The sequence below is a fragment of the Neofelis nebulosa genome, chromosome 8, assembly GCF_028018385.1.
Source record: "Neofelis nebulosa isolate mNeoNeb1 chromosome 8, mNeoNeb1.pri, whole genome shotgun sequence".
In the NCBI taxonomy this organism is placed as follows: Eukaryota; Metazoa; Chordata; class Mammalia; order Carnivora; family Felidae; genus Neofelis; species Neofelis nebulosa.
Genome location: NC_080789.1, coordinates 87,793,549 through 87,812,727, shown reverse-complemented (window position 1 = coordinate 87,812,727; position 19,179 = coordinate 87,793,549). Strand labels below are relative to the sequence as shown.

General features: G+C 42.0%; 3 protein-coding genes across 3 annotated transcripts in view; all 3 read right to left on the bottom strand.

Annotated features, from left to right (window-relative positions):
• Positions 1 to 12,159, bottom strand: part of LOC131519892 (cationic amino acid transporter 3-like) — a 69,149-nt gene extending 56,990 nt beyond the window's left edge. Inside the window, exon 1 of the mRNA XM_058743450.1 lies at positions 12,084 to 12,159. The gene's annotated coding sequence lies outside the window, so the exon portion shown is untranslated. The remainder of the gene's footprint in view (positions 1 to 12,083) is intronic.
• LOC131519895 (cationic amino acid transporter 3-like) overlaps positions 1 to 19,179 on the bottom strand; it is a 236,902-nt gene that overhangs the window by 157,742 nt on the left and 59,981 nt on the right. The gene's annotated exons all lie outside the window — the stretch shown is intronic.
• On the bottom strand, positions 9,474 to 12,228 carry LOC131519897 (cationic amino acid transporter 3-like). The gene has a single exon (XM_058743464.1). It carries the CDS (start codon positions 12,226 to 12,228, stop codon positions 10,465 to 10,467), a length of 1,764 nt encoding a protein of 587 aa, XP_058599447.1. The 3' UTR covers positions 9,474 to 10,464.

Sequence of the window (19,179 nt, the reverse complement as noted above, 5' to 3'; positions counted from 1 at the left end):
GAGATAGGAAGAGAGATCATTTTGAATGCCTCAGACTAACTGGAGGATCTAGGAAGGGGGCTTGGAGTAGGTGGGGAGAAGGATGTCCAAGTCTTTAATTTAACTTCACCTCTCCTAAACAAAGACAGGAGGAGGTACGTGTGATGTTACCCTAATTCATTTAAGCCAGTTCAAAGGCTTGGGCAAACCAGCTCCTCCAAGTGGCTTGTTTATGAGTTGTGACTGGTTCTGAATTATTACAGGCTCTCTTTTCAGCTTTATTCTTTGTTTACCTCCCCATCACCACCACTACCTCAGGCAATGGTTTCCCCTACTAGACCTAGAGGCCAGTCTAGGGAAGCCCCCTCCAACTGCGTGAGTAGCGGTGGGCCCCTGACATGGAAACCAAGTTGGCATACATACATACATACATACATACATAAATATCATAATATATTATAATATTATAATATATAAATATATATAGCGGTGTACATCACACGGTTTTACAGGGACTGCCCCTGATATTGAAGCAAAGAAAAAACTGTTACCACAGCTAGTACTTCCCCATCCCCTAAATAGTAGGTAGCCATGATGGAGCAGGCAGCCCTGATGGAGATCTACCATCTCAAACCTTTGATACTTTAGACCAGTTCCATAACCATTCTGGGCTTTAGTTTTTTCATCTGTAAAGTGTGGGCAGCAATACCACCTATCCCACAGCCTGTTGTGTAAAGCAAACAGGAGAGTGCACCAGAAACACATCCTGCCCCTTTTAAGGCATTATGCAGAAGTCATTAGTACCCTAACTCCTCCCCCGACCAAGACCATTGTTTCATGTCTGGTGAATGTTCACAACTGTTATGAATTTTATTTGTGGGAAGTATTTGAGCTTCCCTAGGCTTAAATCTTTAGGAACAATTCATCCCCACTTAGAAAGCCAAAAGATTTGTATTTGGAGAAAACATGGACAAATTTTAACTAGCGGTTTTTCAGAGATGAAATCCCAAAGAAAACTTGTTCCCAATCTAATCCTTATTTTGGAGGAAAAAGTTGCTTCTTCTAAATGTACAGGTGGCCCACCTTTCCTTTTCTACTGAGTTTCTGTTATTTTTTAAAGCTCCTACCCAACCCCTTGACTTCAGCCTGGCATGTGGTTGTGATGTTTGGGGGTGTGCAAATGACCAGGGGCTATGGCTGATTGGACTCTGTCCACTGTGGTTGACAGAGGATGAAGATTAGTGGGCTGCAGAGGAGTGATGACACAGGCCATGTCACAATCCTGGTCTGAGGAGTTCTGATTGTTGTTCTTCCTCACCCAACCCCATATTTCTCAATTAACTCTCCCCACAAAACTTGGAACACCTCTTTCTCTAAATCCCATCTTATAGTATGCCTCCAATTACCCATCCAGGCACTTAAAATTGAGGCTAAATGGGGCAGAGAGAAAATGGGGAGAGAAATACTAGAGCTGGGTTCACATATAGTCACACCAGCAGGTTTCTAGTCCTACTCTTGGCAATACCTGAAGAAAAGAATGTTAGGTTCTTTTTGAACTCTCTCTCCCTTCTCTTGATATCCTATATGCAATTTCCCTTCTCAGGACCCCTTACTTCCCACCTTCCAGTCTATCCCCTACCAAGGGGTGGGACTTTCTCAGCTCTAAGTTCCCAAATTCCATCTCCCCACACCACCATGTCCTGATGAATGTTTCACTCCACTCTTGAAGCATCCTCCAGGATTCTTGACATCCTGGAATAACAAAGCTGAGAGAGAGAACCTGTCTGTCCCTATACCTTCCTTTTCCCTTTGTCTCTTGAATGAGAGTGCTTTATGTTTTTGTTTTTGTTTTAATTCATGAGATAGACAATTCAGAGATGGGAAAGAACTGAGACCTGCAGGGCCTGAGGATAGGGCTTTTGGTTCCCCCAGTCACTTTCCAGCTCTGAAGACTCAGTCATTACTTTCAGAGATTAGTCGCTGTTTCCAGGTGTTTTAAGTCATTCCTGGATACAGGTGGAGTGCACAAGAAGACTTGTTCAGAATGAGCAGGTCCCACCCTTCAGTAGGATTTTTAATTCAAGAACCAAAACATGTGGGGGATAGGATGGGAGGCTGGAGGCTGAAGAATTTGGAATGCTTAAGGATGTTAGGAGGTAGTAAAGGAGGGACTGAGGGGGCAGACACTGGGATATTGAGTCTTAGTCAATGGGGCTGTAAAAAGGGAGTAGAAATAAGACAGAACTTAGCTTTAGGAAGAGCTTATGACTTTGAGAGGGTACAGTGTGAGACAGGATGGGGACTGACTTAGAAGGCCAGGCCTATGTCCTAAGACTAAGAATGATACCTCTAGAGGAGCAAAGATGGCAGAACAGCATGGAAGTTTTTTTGTGTCTTGCATCCATGAAATACAGCCAGACCAACACTAAACCATCCTACACACCTAGAAAACTTATTGGAGGATTAACACAACAATCTGCACAACCTGAACCACAGAATTCAGCAGGTACGTGGAGAGGTGAACTTGGGGAGCGAGAAGCCACAGGCTTTTGCGGGCAGAGGAAGGATGGTGGGGGGAGAATACGGGATAAGCACCCCTCCCCAAAAGCAGCTGGAGGGAAAGTAGAAAATTGGAAACAGCCGCAGGGGCTAAATTAAAAAGGGAGAAAGGAGAAAGGAGAAAGGAGAGGGTTTAAATTGCATTAAGACTGTAAACAAGGGGAATGCAAAGTCTGCAACTCCACAGCTCGATACCTGGCAGTGCTCTGGTGGGAAGGGTGAATCCCCAGGAACAGAATGGGGTCTGGGAGGTCCTCGGGCCACACGGGGAAAGCGGTTCCACTGCTGGAAGGACATTTGGTAGAGACTGTTGAAACCACCTGGTCCCATCAGACCCCAGAGAATGGCCACATTCGCTGGTGTTGGAACAAGGTCATTAAGAGTGAAGCCTGGTGCCAGATGTGTGTTGTGATTTCCCATAATCCCTGAAACACTGCTTCTACACTATCTCACAAACTTTTTCTGGGTGGGCTGGCACCTGGCCACAGTCTCAGGGCACTGGCAGAAGCAGGGCCCAGCAAGTGTTCCTGGGTGCAGCCAAAATTCAGCCATTGCTCAGTGAGACCCTCCTGCAGAGGGGCAAAACGGGTCAAAGCCACAGTCCTTCAGAAGTAAGGGGTCAGGGAAAACAGCCGCCTCTGAGACAAAACTCGGAAGACAGGTACTGCCTGGGGCTTGGTCACAGACAGTAAAAAAGTGGGGAGTGGACGAAAGCTGAAGACAGAGGATGGGTGCTCAATTGCTGGTTGGGGAGAACAGATTTCTGATACTAGAGACTGGGTAGCTGGCTGATGACATTTTCACCACTCCCGCACATGGATATAGGCACTTACTTGCATCAGAACACTCCACCCCACTAGTCTAGCAGCGCCATCTAGTGGAGAACAGAGCCTTTACACTGAGCCCCGCCCAACTGGGCCAACCTCCCTCTTCAAGAACACAAGTCTCGCTGCCTGCTTAGTTTATGAACTATAAAGTGCTTCATAGTCTGACTTCTATGGTAAAAGGAAGTAATTTCAGTCCTATTTCAATCTGGTAGCAGGTCCATCTATTCCATTTTCTTTCTTTTTTTTCTCCTTTTCACTTTTCTTTTTCTTGAATACAGAAAGAGAAAAAATTCATTTTTATTTTCAATTTTTATTAAAAATATTTTTCTTTCAATTTTTCACTATATTTTTACTTTTCTGTATTTTTTTTCAAATTCTATTTTATTTCCATCATTTTATTTTAGTCTACTTCAGTGTATTCAATTTTTCAAATTTTCAAACAATTTCCTTTTTTTCCCCTTTTTTATCTTTTTTGTTTCTTTTCTTTTTCTTGAGTGCAGAAAGAGAAAAAAATCATTTTTATTTTTAATTTTTATTAAAAATATTTTTCTTTATTTTTTTCTACTACTTTATTTACTTTTGTGTAATTTTTTTCAAATTCTACTTTACTCCCATCATCTTATTTTAGTCTACTTCAGTATATTCATTTTTTACAAATTCTCAAATGATTTCATTCTTTTCCCCTTGTTTTCCCTCTAACCTGTCAACCACTTCCAACACCTAGAGGAAGAGCCTTTGACTCCAAGAATGTAGCATCATTTATTCAATTTGTGTGTGTGTGTTTGTGTTTAAGTTTTTAATTTTAACTTCAATTTTAATTTTTTTTACTTTTTTATTTTTAATTTTTCTACCTCATTAATTTATTTTCTCCCTTAAAAATTACAAAAATAAGGAATTCACCCCAAAAGAAAGAACACGAAGAAATGACACCCAGGGATTTAACCAACAGAGATACAAACAAGATGTCTGAACCAGAATTTAGAATCATGATAATAAGAATATTAACTGGACCCAAAAACAGATTAGAATCCCTTTCTGCAGAGATAAAAGAAGTAAAAACTAGTCATAATGAAATAAAAAATGCTATAACTGAGCTGCAATCACAGATTGATGCCACAGCGGCAAGGATGGATAAGGAAGCACAGAGAATCCGTGATATAGAGGACAAACTTATAGAGAATAATGAAGCAGAAAAAAAGAGGGAGATTAAGGCAAAAGAGCATCATTTAAGAATTAGAGAAATCAGTGACTCATTAAAAAGGAACAACATCAGAATCATAGGGGTCCCAGAAGAGGAAGAGACAGAAATAGGGGTAGAAGGGTTATGTGAGCAAATCATAGTGGAAAACTTTCCTAACCTGGGGAAAGACACAGACATCAAAATCCAGGAAACACAGAGGACCCCCATTAGACTCAACAAAAACTGACCATCAACAAGACATATCATAGTCAAATTCACAAAATATTCAGGCAAGGAGGGAATCATGAAAGCAGCAAGGGAAAAATGTCCCTAACCTACAAGGGAAGATAGATCAGGTTTGAAGCAGACCTATCCACAGAAACGTGGCAGACCAGAAAGGAGTGGCAGGATATATTTAATGTGCTGAATCAGAAAGGTATGCAGCCAAGAATTCTTTATCCAGCCAAGCTGTCAATCCAAATAGAAGAAAGATAAAAAGTTTCCCAGACAAACAAAAATTAAAGGAGTTTGTGACCACTAAACCAGTCCTTCAAAAAATTTTAAGGGGGACTCTCTGAGGGGAGAAAATATGAATAAATAAATAAATACCAAAAGCATCAAACATTAGAAAGGACCAGAGACCACCACCAGAAACTCCAACTCTACAAGCATCATAATGGCAATAAATTCATATCTTTCAGTACTCACTCTAAACATCAGTGGACTCAATGCTGCAATAAAAAGATGTAGGGTAACAGAATGGCTAAGAAAGAAAGATCCATATATATGCTGTTTACAAGAGACCCACTTTAGTCTTAAAGACACCTTCAGATTGAAAATAAGGGGATGGAGAACCATCTATCATGCTAATGGTGAACAAAAGAAAGTCTGAGTAGCCATACTTATATCAGACAATCTAGACTTTAAAATAAAGACTGTATCAAGAGATGAAGAAGGGCATTATATCATAACCAAGGGGTCTATCCACCAAGAAGACCTAACAATTGTAAACATTTATGTGCCAAATGTGGTAACACCCAAATATATAAATCAATTAATCACAAACATAAAGAAACTCAATGACAGTAATACCATAATAGTAGGAGACTTCAATACCCCACTCACAGCAATGGACAGATCATCTAATTAAAAAGTCAACAAGGAAACAATGGCTTTGAATGACACACTGGACCAGATGGATTTAACAGATATATTCAGAACATTTCATCCTAAAGCAGCAGAATATACATTCATCTACAGTGCACATGGAATGTTCTCCAGAATAGACCATATACTGGGACACAAATCAGCCCTATAAGTACAATACCAATTGTACAAGATCAATATCATACCATGCATATTTTCAGACCACAATGCTATGAAACTTGAAATCAACCACAAGAAAAAATTTAGAAAGGTAACAAATACTTGGATACTGAAGAACATCTTACTAAAAATGAATGGGCTAACCAAGAAGTTAAAGAGGAAATTAAAAAGTATATGGAAGTCAATGAAAATGATAACACCACAACCCAAAACCTCTAGGACACAGCAAAGGCGGTCATAAGAGGAAAGTTATAGCAATCCAGGCCTCCCTAAAGAAGGAAGAAAGGCCTCAGATACACAAACTAACCTTATGCCTTAAAGAGCTGGAAAAATAACAGCAAATAATATCCAAACAAGCAGAAGACAGGAAATCATAAAGACTAGAGAAGAAACCAATGCTATTGAAACCGAAAAAAAAAAAAAAACAGTAGAACAGATCAATGAAAAAAAGAACCTGGTTCTTTGAAAGAATTAACAAAGTTGAAAAACCACTAGCCAGTTTGATCAAAAGAGAAAAAGGAAAGGACCAAAATAAAATCAAGAATGAAACAGGAGAGATCACAACCAACACAGCAGAAATACAAACAACAATAAGAGAATATTATGAGTAATTATAGGCATATAAATATGCAATCTGGGGAAAATAGACAAATTCCTAGAAACATATACACTACCAAAACTGAAACAGAAAGAAATAGAAAATTTGAACAGACCCATAACCAGTAAGGAAATCAAATTGGCAATCAAAAATATGCCAAAAAACAAGAGTCCAGGGCCAGATGGCTTTCCAGGGGAATTCTACCATTTAAGCAAGAGTTAACACCTGTTCTCTTGAAGCTGTTCCAAAAAATACAAATGGAAGGAAACTTCCAAACTCATTCTATGAAGCCAGCATGACCTTGATTCCAAAAGCAGACTGAGCCCCACTAAAAAGGAGAACTACAGACCAATTTCCCTGATTAACATGGATACAAAAATCCTCAACAAGATATTAGCCAACTGGATTCAACAATACATTAAAAAGATATTCACCACGACCAAGTGGGATTTATACCTGGGATGCAGAGTTGGTTGAATATCAGCAAAACAATTAACGTGATTCATCACAGCAATAAAAGAAAAGACAAGAACCATATGATCTTCTCAATAGATGCAGAGAAAGCATTTGACAAAATACAGCATGCTTTCTCAATAAAAACCCTCAAGAAAGTAGGGGTAGAAGGGGCATACCTCGAGTTCATAAAAGCCATATGTGAATGACCCAACGCTAATATCATCCTCAATGGGGAAAAACTGAGAGCTTTCCCCCTAAGGTCTGGAACAAGACAGGGATGTCCACTCTCACCACTGTTATTCAACATAGTATTGGAAGTCTTAGCCTCTGCAATCAGACAACACAAAGAAATAAAAGGCATCCAAATCAGCCAGGAGGAGGTCAAACTTTTACTCTTCACAGATGACATGATAATCTATATGGGAAAGCCAAAAGATGCCACCAGAAAACTGCTAGAATTGATTCACGAATTCAGCAAAGTTGCAGGATATAAAATCAATGCACAGAAATCGATTGCATTCCTATACACCAACAATGAAGTAACAGAAAGAGAAATCAAGGAATTGATCCCATTTACAGTTTCACCAAAACCCATAAAATATCTAGGAATAAATCTAACCAAAGAGGTGAAAAATCTATACACTGAAAACTATAGAAAGCTTATGAAAGAAATTGAAGACACACACACACACAAAAAAAAAAAAAGGAAAAAGATTCCATGCTAAAAATAGAACTACCCTACGACCCAGCAATTGCACTACTAGGCATTTATCCACGGGACACAGGTATGCTCTTTCAAAAGGACACATGCACCCCCATGTTTATAGCAGCACTATCAACAATAGCCAAAGTATGGAAAAAGCCCAAATGTCCATTTATGGATGAATGGATACAGATGTGGTATATATATACAGTGGAGTATTACTCGGCAATCAAAAAGAATGAAATCTTGCCATTTGCAACTACGTGGATGGAACTGGAGGGTATTATGCTAAGTGAAGTTAGTCAGAGAGGGACAAAAGTCATATGACTTCACTCATATGAGGACTTTAAGAGACAAAACAGGTGAGCATAAGGGAAGGGAAACAAAAATAATATAAAAACAGGGAGGGGACAAAACAGAAGAGACTCTTAAAAACTGAGAACAAACTGAGGGTTGATGGGGGTGGGAGGGAGGGGATGGTGGGTGATGGGTATTGAGGAAGGCATCTGTTGGGATGAGCATTGGGTGTTGTATGGAAACCAATTTGACAATAAATTTCATATTTAAAAAAAAGAAATTTAAAATGCAAATTTTAAATAATCTACATGAGTAAAAGGAACAATATTTTTTTAGGAAAAGAAGTATACATATTCTTCCTAAAATACACACAATATAAAAAATGCGTACCAAAAAAAAAAAAAAGATCACATTGCTAGTTGGTGGTGGAAGTAAGATCACAACTTAGCTCTCAGTTGTTCACCTTCTGTGCACCAAAAGCAAACAACCGTACAGGAATTTGAAGTCCAAGAATTCAGATATTTCCAAGTAGGAGGACCAACCACAGGGATTTTCATTATGGGTGGTATGTTCAAAGCCAAAGCATTTTGTGCTCAGAGGAAAGCTCCACCTCAAATCCACCTGCTCATGTTACTTCCCCTCTCCTCCCCCCACCCCCCCCCACACACACACAGCCAAGGCTCAAGCTACACAGCCTTCTCAGTGTGCTCTGAACACTGCTTCATTTTCCTGTGCTTTTCCTCATGGTGCTCTCACTGCCTATCCTTCCCTCCTGCCCATGTGTGGCAAAATCCTATCTGTCCCTGAGAGAGTCAACTCAAATGCCATCCCTCTACAAATTCTTCTCTGATTTCACCAATCAAATCTCACTACTGTGCCAACCACAAATTATCTTCCTCCACTCTGAATTCCCAAAACACTTTATTTGTATATTACTTATGACAATACTTTATACTTTGTATTACAGCTATGCTTTACCCCTTGTATTAGAATATAAGCTCTGTAAGTAGAGGGGCCATATTTTATCTGTTTTGGGGGGTTTTTTGGTCTTTTATGTTTATTTATTTATTTTTTACTGATGTATAATTAGCATAAATGTCATTATACCATTCTCAGGTGTAGAATATAATGATTCAACACTTCCACACTTTTCAAATGTTCATCAAGTATATTCTCTATTCCCTTTACCAATTTCACCCATCCCTCTACCCACTCCCTCATTGGCAATTACCAGTTTATTCCCTATATTTAAGAACATTGGGCTATTTGTTGTTGTTGTTGTTGTTGTTGTTGTTGTTGTTGTTGGCTATTGTAAATAATGTGCAATAGGGGTGCCTTGGTGGTTCCATCGAATAAGCATCTCACTCTTGATTTCAGCTCAGGTAATGATCTCATGGTTCATGTGATCAAGCCCTATATCAGGCTGCATGCTGACAGTATGGAGCCTGCTTGGCATCCTCTCTCTCTCCCTCTTCGTCTGCCCTCTCCTGCTCATGCTCCCTCTCTCTTTCAAAACAAATAAAGTTAAAAATAAAGTAAACATAGGGGTGCATATATCTTTTCAAATTTATTTAACCAAGAAGCTTTTGCTTCTTGTAAAAGGATGTAAAAAGAAACCATCGACAAAACAAAAGGGCAACCTACTAACTGGGAGAAAATACTTGCAAATAACATATCCAATAAGGGGTTAATGCCCCAAATGCAGAAAAAAAAAAAAACTTAAAACTAAAGAACTCAACACCAAAAAAACAAATAATCCAATTAAAAAATGGACACAGGATAGGAATACACATTTTTTCAAAGAAGACATAGAGATGGGCAGCAGACACATGAAAAGATACCCAACATCACTAATCATCAGGGAAACATAAATTAACAGAACAATGAGATATCATTTTATGCCCGTAAGAACGGCTAAAAAAGACAAGAAAAACAAGTGTTGGTGAAGATATGGGGGAAAAGTAACCCTCATGCACTATTGGTGGTAATATCAATTGATGTAGCTGCTATGGAAAACACGATGGAAGTTCCTCAAAAAATTAAATATAGAACTACCATATGAACCAGTAATTCTGCTAGTCAATATTATTTTAAATAATTTCAGCCAACACCCAACAGGGGCTCAAACACACCACCCTGAGATCAAGTGTCACATGCTCTACCAACTGAGCCAGCCAGGAACATAACCACCCATGTTCTCCCAGTACTAAATATTTAACTAAAGAAATGAAGCACTTTTTCTAGTTTCTTTTAATAATGTTTTGACCCTGTTAGCAGTTACAAACACAAATGCAAGTAGAATAATTAAAAAAAAAAAGGATTAAGAGCAAAGACACATCCATTCTTTTGTAATAAATACAGAGCTCTATTAGTGTTCCCCCACAAACAATCCACAGGAGGCCTAGCTTTTCATGCGATCAAGAGTACCCTCCATTATTATGCAGGAGACCCGACTGCATTCAGGTGTAATGATGTCAAACTGAATGTACTGGCACTGTTGAGTTCAAGTCCTATAGTTTTGGCTCTAACTTAGTTGGGGTTAAGTGAACAGGCTGTACTGGATCCCATAGGCGAGGTAGACAGCAAACCCAATCAACATCCAGACAGCAAATCGGGCCCAGGTGCCACCTGTCATCTGCATCATAAGGAAAACATTCACAAAGATGCTCAGTAGTGGGAGGAGAGGCAGAGCAGGGACCTTACAGGGAAGGGGACTGGAGTTCTGTGGCTGTCTCCAGATGACCCCAGTGATCCCAATGATGAGCACCAGGAGCACCACAACCACTGAAATCCACACTGGGTCTCCAGAAAGCAGAACTGGCCACTGGGTCAGCACCAGGCAAAGAAGAGTGAGCAGAAGAGCAAGCAGTGAGGAGCAAACACGGACAACCCGGCCAGAAAGTGGAGTGGGGGTGGGGCTGCGTGGAGAAAGTAGTCCCTGTAGAGTCAGCCTCTCTGCTGCAGGTCCGTTCTCCTCCTGCATCTCTGCTTCATTTCCCCAATTCCTCCTCTCAGGCTGGTATCCGCAGATGAGAACACAAATAGCCACCAGGCTATGAGTAAGCAGGATCCCAATTGAACTGAGGTCCAAAAGATCAGTGAGTCCAAAGAAGAAGGCCATGATTGGTGCAATAATGCCAAAGATTACATTTGCCATGAGAGGGGTGCATGTACCAGTTTGGACCCTGGCAAACGCCGGGAATAAGAAGTCATCCTGTGCCATCCTGGATATCGCCTGACGTATGGGGACCATAAAGCCCAAGACATTGGCCAAAAGACTACAGAGGAATCCAAAAGCTACAACATAGTAGGCAGGGGCCCAGCCAATATGGAGAAATGCCTCAGGCAAGGTGCTTCCACGTTGAAACTGATAGTAAGGCACCATAAGTGTAAGTGCCACAGAGACACCAAAATACAAGAAAAAGCATATGAACAGTGAAATCACAATGCTCATGGGGATGGAACGCTGGGGATTCCGGGCTTCTTCGACTCTCGTAACAATACTGTCAAAACCAATAAATGCATAGAAACAGGCAGCTGCTCCACGGAGAATCCCCTTGAAGCCAAAAGGCGCAAATCCTCCAGAGCCCATATGGCCCAAGGTGGAGGTATCATTGAGTCCAGCCTTTAAGAAGTCCTTTTCTGTGAGCTTCCAGTTGTGCCGGTCCCCCTTAATGAACCCAGAGATGATGACAAAACCAAGAACCAAAAGTTTCACCGATGTGATCACTTTTATAACCATGAAAGACTGACTAAATCTCAGAGTCTGCAATTCTATGAGGAAGTATACAAGGCTCACAACAAAGAAGTTTGGATGTTCTACAAGAACACGGGGAACTTGCTGTGTGATGCTCTCATGGAGGGTGTGAGAGTTCTGGTTCCCAAGTAGAATGTCAAAAGCTAAGGTCCCAGCCTGGATCACAATGGCTGTACCAGCAACATAGGAGAGAATAAAGTTCCAGCCAGTGATGAAAGCCCAGAGTTCACCTATAGTGACATGGCTGTAGAGATATGTAGGACCAGAATGGGGAACCCGGGCACTAATCTCTGCATAGCACAGTGCAGCCAACATTGAAGATAGTCCAGCCGCCAAAAAGCAGATCACAATGGATGGTCCTGCCTGACTGGCAGCCACCTCGCCAACCAGGACATACACACCTACACCCACTGTGCTGCCCACACCCAGGGCCACTAAATTCAGAGTGCTCAGGCTTCTCCGTGGGTCATTCTCAGCCACCGGTTCCTTCAGCGTAGGTCTTCGTACCAGTTTTTGACCGAATCTACGAAGTGCCTGGTGCAGCATGCTAGCTGGAATTGAAGAAGATTCCAGGATCAGAGAGCTGTAGCAAGCTCAGGGAGCAGAGTCTGGGATCAGGTTTGGTGAGTCTGTGTTAAGCCAAGTTGTGTTGGGCCTGCATGTTTCCATGCTCAGGCTTGAAAGCTGCTACTTCATATTTCATCTGGTATGTGCTATCGCTCCATAATTCCTAAATAAACAATAAATATTTACTGAACAGTGGTGTTCAACCAACCAACCAAAGCCAAGTCCCATGTCACCTATTGCAGCACAAATATCACAGAAGTTGATATGAAAAATGTCATAGAAAAACCAACCCTGATTTCCCCTCAGAAAAAGTGCCAAATACCTTCCAACATTTTGCTTTTTACACACCACATGACACAATCTCATTTGGGTTCACCAAAGTCATGTAGTGTCATGTACTAATGAAGACACACAGGACATGAATTTATTGTGTAATATTTCACACGCAGTATGTTTGTGCCATGCTTATGCGTGAGTTATGTTACATTAATTCATGGACTAGAGGGCCGTGTTCCAATTACAGAATAATGTTTAAATATCATCTGAGTTTAAAATACAAATATTGGTCTCTTGGTCTTAAAACCTTTAGCTTCAATATCAGCTAGCCAAGGTCGGATGTCACTTTGGCCCCCTTTCTCTTCATTCTGTGTCATCCACCTAGCTGGACTGATGGCAAAGAATGTGCAGTCTAATCCTTCCCTTCACCCACTTAGGGCCACAGGGGGCACTGTGAGAAGAGAGAAAGAGAGAGAGAGGGTCAGGGTCCTCATAACTACCTGTAAGAACTAGAGGACAAAGCTATTTGATAAGAAAACACTCAAAAATGAGTGCAGAGCCAACAAGGAACCATTACTAAGTAGGGAGAAGACACAGAAAGGTGGTTTTATGAATGCTGACATTAATAAACCTCACCCGAAGCTACAAGGCAAAATTCATTACAATTTTTACATCCACAGTCATGGGAGTGTGATGAGCAGGGAGAAAAAAAAAATAAGTCACCTAGCTCAGTAACTCACAAGCAAACAATTCCTTCTGTCTCTTCCCTCTCTGGGTTCCAGGAGAGAAGGTGAGATCACTTCTGCAGATACTCTCCTCCCTGGCCACACTGTCCTCTAAAAACACCTTGCATCATCTGTGTGATGTCAGCTACTGTAGCCTGGAGAATCTTCCCTGTTCTGTGAGCTTGTATTAAAACACTCACTTATAAGTAACAATTTTTCGCAAGGAGTTATTTTTGACTCTCAAACAAAAGTGTGAATATGCAAAATACATTTTCTTTTCTTTAATGTTTTTTTTATTTATTTTTGAGACAGAGAGAGTGCAAGCAAGGGAGGGGGGAGAGAGAGGGGAAACAGAGGAACCCAAGCAGGCTCCGTGCTGACAGCAAAGAGCCTGATGTGGGGCTGCAACTCTTGAGCTCTGAGGTCATGACCTGAGCCAAACTCCAGCAGTTAGCCTACTGAACCACCCAGGCACCCCTACAAAATACATTTTCTTAATGAATGAAACTGCATGTGGCTCCTCCTTCACCCTCCTCCCCTGCTGCTATTCAAATGGCCCCTCCTCAAGGAGAGAAAACTCTGGGTGAACAATTCATAGCCATGCCCCAGAAATGAGTAGTAGAGAACAGAGAAAACAAAACCATGAAGCCCCCACTTCCCTCCCTATTCAGACTTTGGTTTTGAGAGAATTTTAGGAAATCTTGCCAGATATTTTTAAAGACAGAAAGAGGAAGTCAAAATTAAAAAGTCTTCTCTAATAGATGGTCAAAACGAACCCTTGGGAAATGGGTCAGACCTTCTGTGTACAAATCCATCCAGACTGTTTATTTGCCACCCACCAGTTCCAATGTTATGATTTACCAACCAGCTGACAAGATAGATTAGGAGGGTCAGTTCTTAACTCATGGAACTTTCTACACTATGAATGTGATTGATGTGTCCCTCACCCATCCCCAGGCTTCATCCCTTCAGTGGTTCCCACTGTACTTCCTGCACAGTCCTTCCTTCCTTCATCATCTTACCTGTGCTAATTCCTCCAGCCTCATCCCCTGCCCAGTTCCTGTTCAAGCTGAGAAATTATACACTCACCCTGTTCCCTTCCTCTCATGCCCTCTTGGCCCCTTCATGTAGCTAACCCCCACTCTCTTTCCATTCCCAGTTCAGATGTTGCTTCTCATGAAGCAGTCTGGCAGAGGCTGAATTCCAAGTCAGTGAAAACCCATCCTGATGCAACCTAACATGATCCAGGCCAAATCTATGTAGACCAAATTCATCTACACAAATGTAGACCAAAATCTCTGTAGATGTAGACCAAAACATGTTTGCTTCCTTCCCACAATACCTATGGAATCCCTGTCACATGCACACAGCACACTAGTATTGTTGCACCATTATTTGGGTAAACAAGCAGATGCTGGTTCTCTAGAGACTGTATAGACTCCATATAATCTAGTATCATTCTGGGATGTTTGTGAACAAGGTGGATTTTCTTAGTCCCTCTGGGATAACTGCAGGAAAGACAGAGTTTAGTGCAACATTTTTCATCATTTGATAAATTTTCAGGTTATATTCAGTCAGAATCCAGTTTTGGAAGTTCTTCACATTTTTATCACACCAAAAGAAGACGATCAACTTGACAAGTCAGAAAAGCCTGAGATTCTGCTTCTCTAGGTCTTCAGAAACTAGGTGGGCTACCAAGAAGAAATAACGTTAGATTTTCCAAATAGTAATCAGAAACAAATCTTAGAAAAGCCAGGAAGGGTGTGCAATTAAAGGATTAGAAAGTGGTGTGATACATTGATGTCAACAGTGAAAATCAATTTCTTCTCTACTTCCCCCTACAATTTTCTACTCCCTTTTCTCAACCCCGAATCATGTCAACACAGAACACCTAATAAAAGTCCTCAGGAGAGGGGCTTCTGGTTAAGAAGAGTTAACTGGTTAAGAGTGGCTCCATCAGTTAAGCTCCCAACTCTTGATTTCTCATGAGCCCAGGGTCCTGAGATAGGGCCCAGAGTTGGGCTCCATACAGATCAGGGAGTCTGCTTAAGATTCTCTCTCTCTGGGGGTGCCTGGGTGGCTCAGTTGCTTAGATGTGCATTTGGCACTTGGTTTCAGCTCATGGTCAGTCAGCTCAGGTCATGACACTTCATGAGGCTGAGTGTCCTGTGGGGCTCTGTGCTGACCTACTTGGGGTTCTGTCTCCCCCTCCCTCTTCCCTTTCCCTTCTCATGCTCTCTCTCTCTCTCAAAATAAATAAACTTAAAAAAAGATTTTCTCTGACCCTCACCTCCCACTCTCTCTCTCTCTTTCTCCCTAAAATTAAAACAAAAAATTTAATCCTCAGGAGAAAGCATTAGAAGAAATCCACCTGTCTATCCACATTATTTTCCAAATTACAGCTGTAATGTAGCATAGATTTTGTCTACATTAAGGACTGATCCACACTCATTTTTTCCCAAGAAACCTTGCTAAACAGCTTTGTTTTTCCCCCAAATCCTTATTTTCCTTGTAAGCACAGAATCTAGATCCATCCAGTGTCCAATCTCTCACTAGACTCTTTCTCCACTTTTACTAGCACTTGTGAGTGGTCAGAGCCCTTGGCTCCTTCTTCCATGTACCTCCTCCTAATGTAACCCTCGGTAATACACTGCATATAAGGTGTGTTAGGGAAGGCCAAGTCTCTGTCTGGTCATCTTACTTCATATCTTTAAATGTGTCCTTCTATCCTTCCTTGTAAGTACTCAGCTGTCTTTTTCTCTCTGTCCTCCCTCAACACACTGTGCTTGGTTCCTCTCACAGCCTCAGGGAGCTGCTCCACACCACCACCTGCTCCTTTGGAAAGTAAATTTGTGTTGCTTTGTTTTGTTGTAGGAAAGATACCAGATCATCTGAGTCATATGAAAGTTGTATCATACCTCAAAGTCCTGGGTTCTTATCCAAATATAGATCCATATGACTTCTCCACCAAGACCCATCTGCTTCACCCCAGCTCAGGCAGCAGAATATACAACAAGTATCCATTGACACCACTTTTTAAGGGATACTCTTTATCCCTCTTTCCTAATTCTTTTGAATCCCTTTCTACTTTGAGACTTCTGCAATAACACAAAAAGAAAGGGTAGAGACAAGGATAACCCCAAAGAATACAATCCAGAAACCACATTTATCAATTTGGAATACACTTGGTGAAGGAAATTGACCTTTCTGCATGATTTTGCTTAAACTAAGGTTAAAATGAATCTGTCTTCTGGAATCACATAACACATATCATTTAATAATGGAGAAAAGTTGCCCAAGAACTGCTAGAGGGAAAGAGGCCAAGAAAAAGACAACCTAGAAATAAATATTTGCCACACATAGTCAAGAAAACAGATGTCAATTATGGATAAGTGTTGTCTGAACTTCTAGTTTTGGGGTACAGCCCACAGCATACAAAGTGGTTGGGAGGGTCGAAGGGTGGAGAACAATTTAAGACTCCAGGGGCCTTTAGAGTTGTAAATATGTTTTGTGATAACAGCAAACTGCCTCTTGGAAACCCAGTGTGTTAAAGACCACTAGGCAGCTACACCCCAGGGAAACTTGGTAATCTTGCCTCCTGCAGCTCGAGCTGGCATATGAATCAATCCCCACCACAACTTTTTAAAGTTAGATAAGAAAGGCAGGGAGATAACTCCAACAGCTGTAAAAATAGATATCTAGCTCCTCTCTGGTGATGGGGAACCACCTTATCAAACCTGCCATTCTGCCAAGTCCACACCAATGTCCTCCCTAAGAAGGTATGACTCAGAGACTCTCAGAATCTCCAGTGATAAAGTGTGGCAAAACATGGAGGAAACATCAGAGCCAGATGGAAAAATCTTCATTCAAAGAACATGTCTAAGCATACTCTGTGCTGGGCCCTGTGGGAAAGTCAAAGATGAGTAAAGCAAGCCCTGCACCAGGTCAGGAAGGAAAAGCAAGGAAGCAGAGCAAAGAGGTAGGAAGGATGCTGGAAGAGAAATGCCAGGAATAACCTCCCCTAATTCATATTTTCCTCATCAGAGCTGAGAAAATTTCTGGTCTAGAGGAGAACAGAATATAGGCCTCAAAATCACTCTGACCCCTCACACTTACCTGTCCTTCCCAAACTCACAAGGCCTTTGCTCTACAGCCCCCACCCCAATTCAAAGTCCAGCTTTGGTGCCATGAAATTCCCTCCATTCACATGCCACAGGGCTTCCACAGCCAGCTATGATCAAAGCCCAGCCCTCCTGTTCTCTGGTTCTGCCTCAGTTTTCATGTCAACTCTACAAACAGGAGAAATCACTTACCCATGTGCTTTTTCTTCCTCAAAGGAGAGACACCTGAGAAGAAAATGCAAGTCAAACCCAGACACAGGTAAGGAGCTTGGCCCAGCGGAGTTAAGAATTGGAGTGGAGTTTAGATGGTACCCTCAGGGAATTGAGGCACTAGGGAGGCAGGGCCTTCTAGGAGGTGGGGCCCTTGGGAGGAGGGGCCCTTGGGAGGCTGAGAGTTAGGAAGGCTGGGCCTCAGGGAGTTGGGGCCATAGGGAGACAGGGGCATCCAAAGGGTGGGAAAGGGTGAAGGAAGTGGCTTTGCTGGAATCCTGGAGGAAAGCTGGAGGTGGGCAATGGAAGACTAGTGGGATCCTGTCTGAGTGAGGAGGTGGACTGAGGGCTTAAATGGGACTTTGCTGGAAACATTTTTGGCAGCAAGATCTGAACTCAGAAGTAAATAAGCTTTTCAGGGTCCTGGATATGGAGGAGGTCCTAGATGTAAGGAGTGTGGGGACCTAGGTGGAGACCAGCCTGTAGAGAGACTTGGAAACCAGTCCTAGATCCAGCTAAAGGTAACAGACTCAGGAGTCCTGTAAACAAGGATAGAAGCACCTCCCACCCCCAGCCACCTCTCCCAGAATCTCCTACCAGCTTCCTCTACCAGCACCACCCATTCTCAACCCATTACCTACATTTCCCATCACTCCAGGAATAAAACTAAAGGGAACTGGCTTAAGCTTCACCACAAGGGATTTCCTGAGATGGTCATTCAGCATCCATAGCATATTCTAACTGAATATGCATTGACCATTGTGCTAGAGTAAGTAAAGTAAAAGACAGTTCCTGACTAGAGAGCTTCCAGCTCTAGATATTCAAAACATAGGGCTTCTAAGACCCTGAGCTAGTGACCAAAGGATGGGTCCTCTTCCTTCCCAGAAATTTAATCTTCACACAAAGGCAAGACTTCTCAGAGATGTGGAGCAGGTGGAGCCTACTTAGAGACCTAGAGCTGAATGTAGGAGTGATGGGCCCAAGAAGCTATGGATCTCAAAGAAAAGAGGCACCACTTCTCCAGATCTCAGGAAGAACCTCTAAAGGAGGAAAACCTAAAAATCACCTTGGCCCTTCCCTAACACATCTCCGGTAGTCATGGGCCAAGGACACTAATTCAGCACCTCTTTTGATACAGGTTCTATGTTCTACGTTACAGGTAGTGGATTATTGGCCCAACCAAGTCCACAAAGCCAAAATTTCTAGAGGCAAAGGAGACAGGCAGGAATTAGAAGAATGGCTGTAATGATAGAACAGTAGGGGAGAGGCATCTGGGTGTTTGATTTGTGCCTGTTCCAACAGTCCTAGGCTGTCTTCCCCTGCCTCAATCTGGGATTTTCCCAGATGTTCATCTGCTTAAGGAAGAAAAGGGCAAGTGTGGGGGAAGGGTCTCAAGAGCATCTGGTCCCAAGAGCAATTTTTCCCTTCTCACTGCACTAGTCACTACCTGCTAGGTAGAAGGCGGGGGGCAGGTGAAATATCAGGGTCCCCAGACAATCACCAGGCAAGAAAAAGAACTGGCTCAGGGCTGGGGGAATGCAGAAGATACAGAATTGTCGTCATAAGTCTATCCTGGAGGGCAGCGTACAGAATGGGGG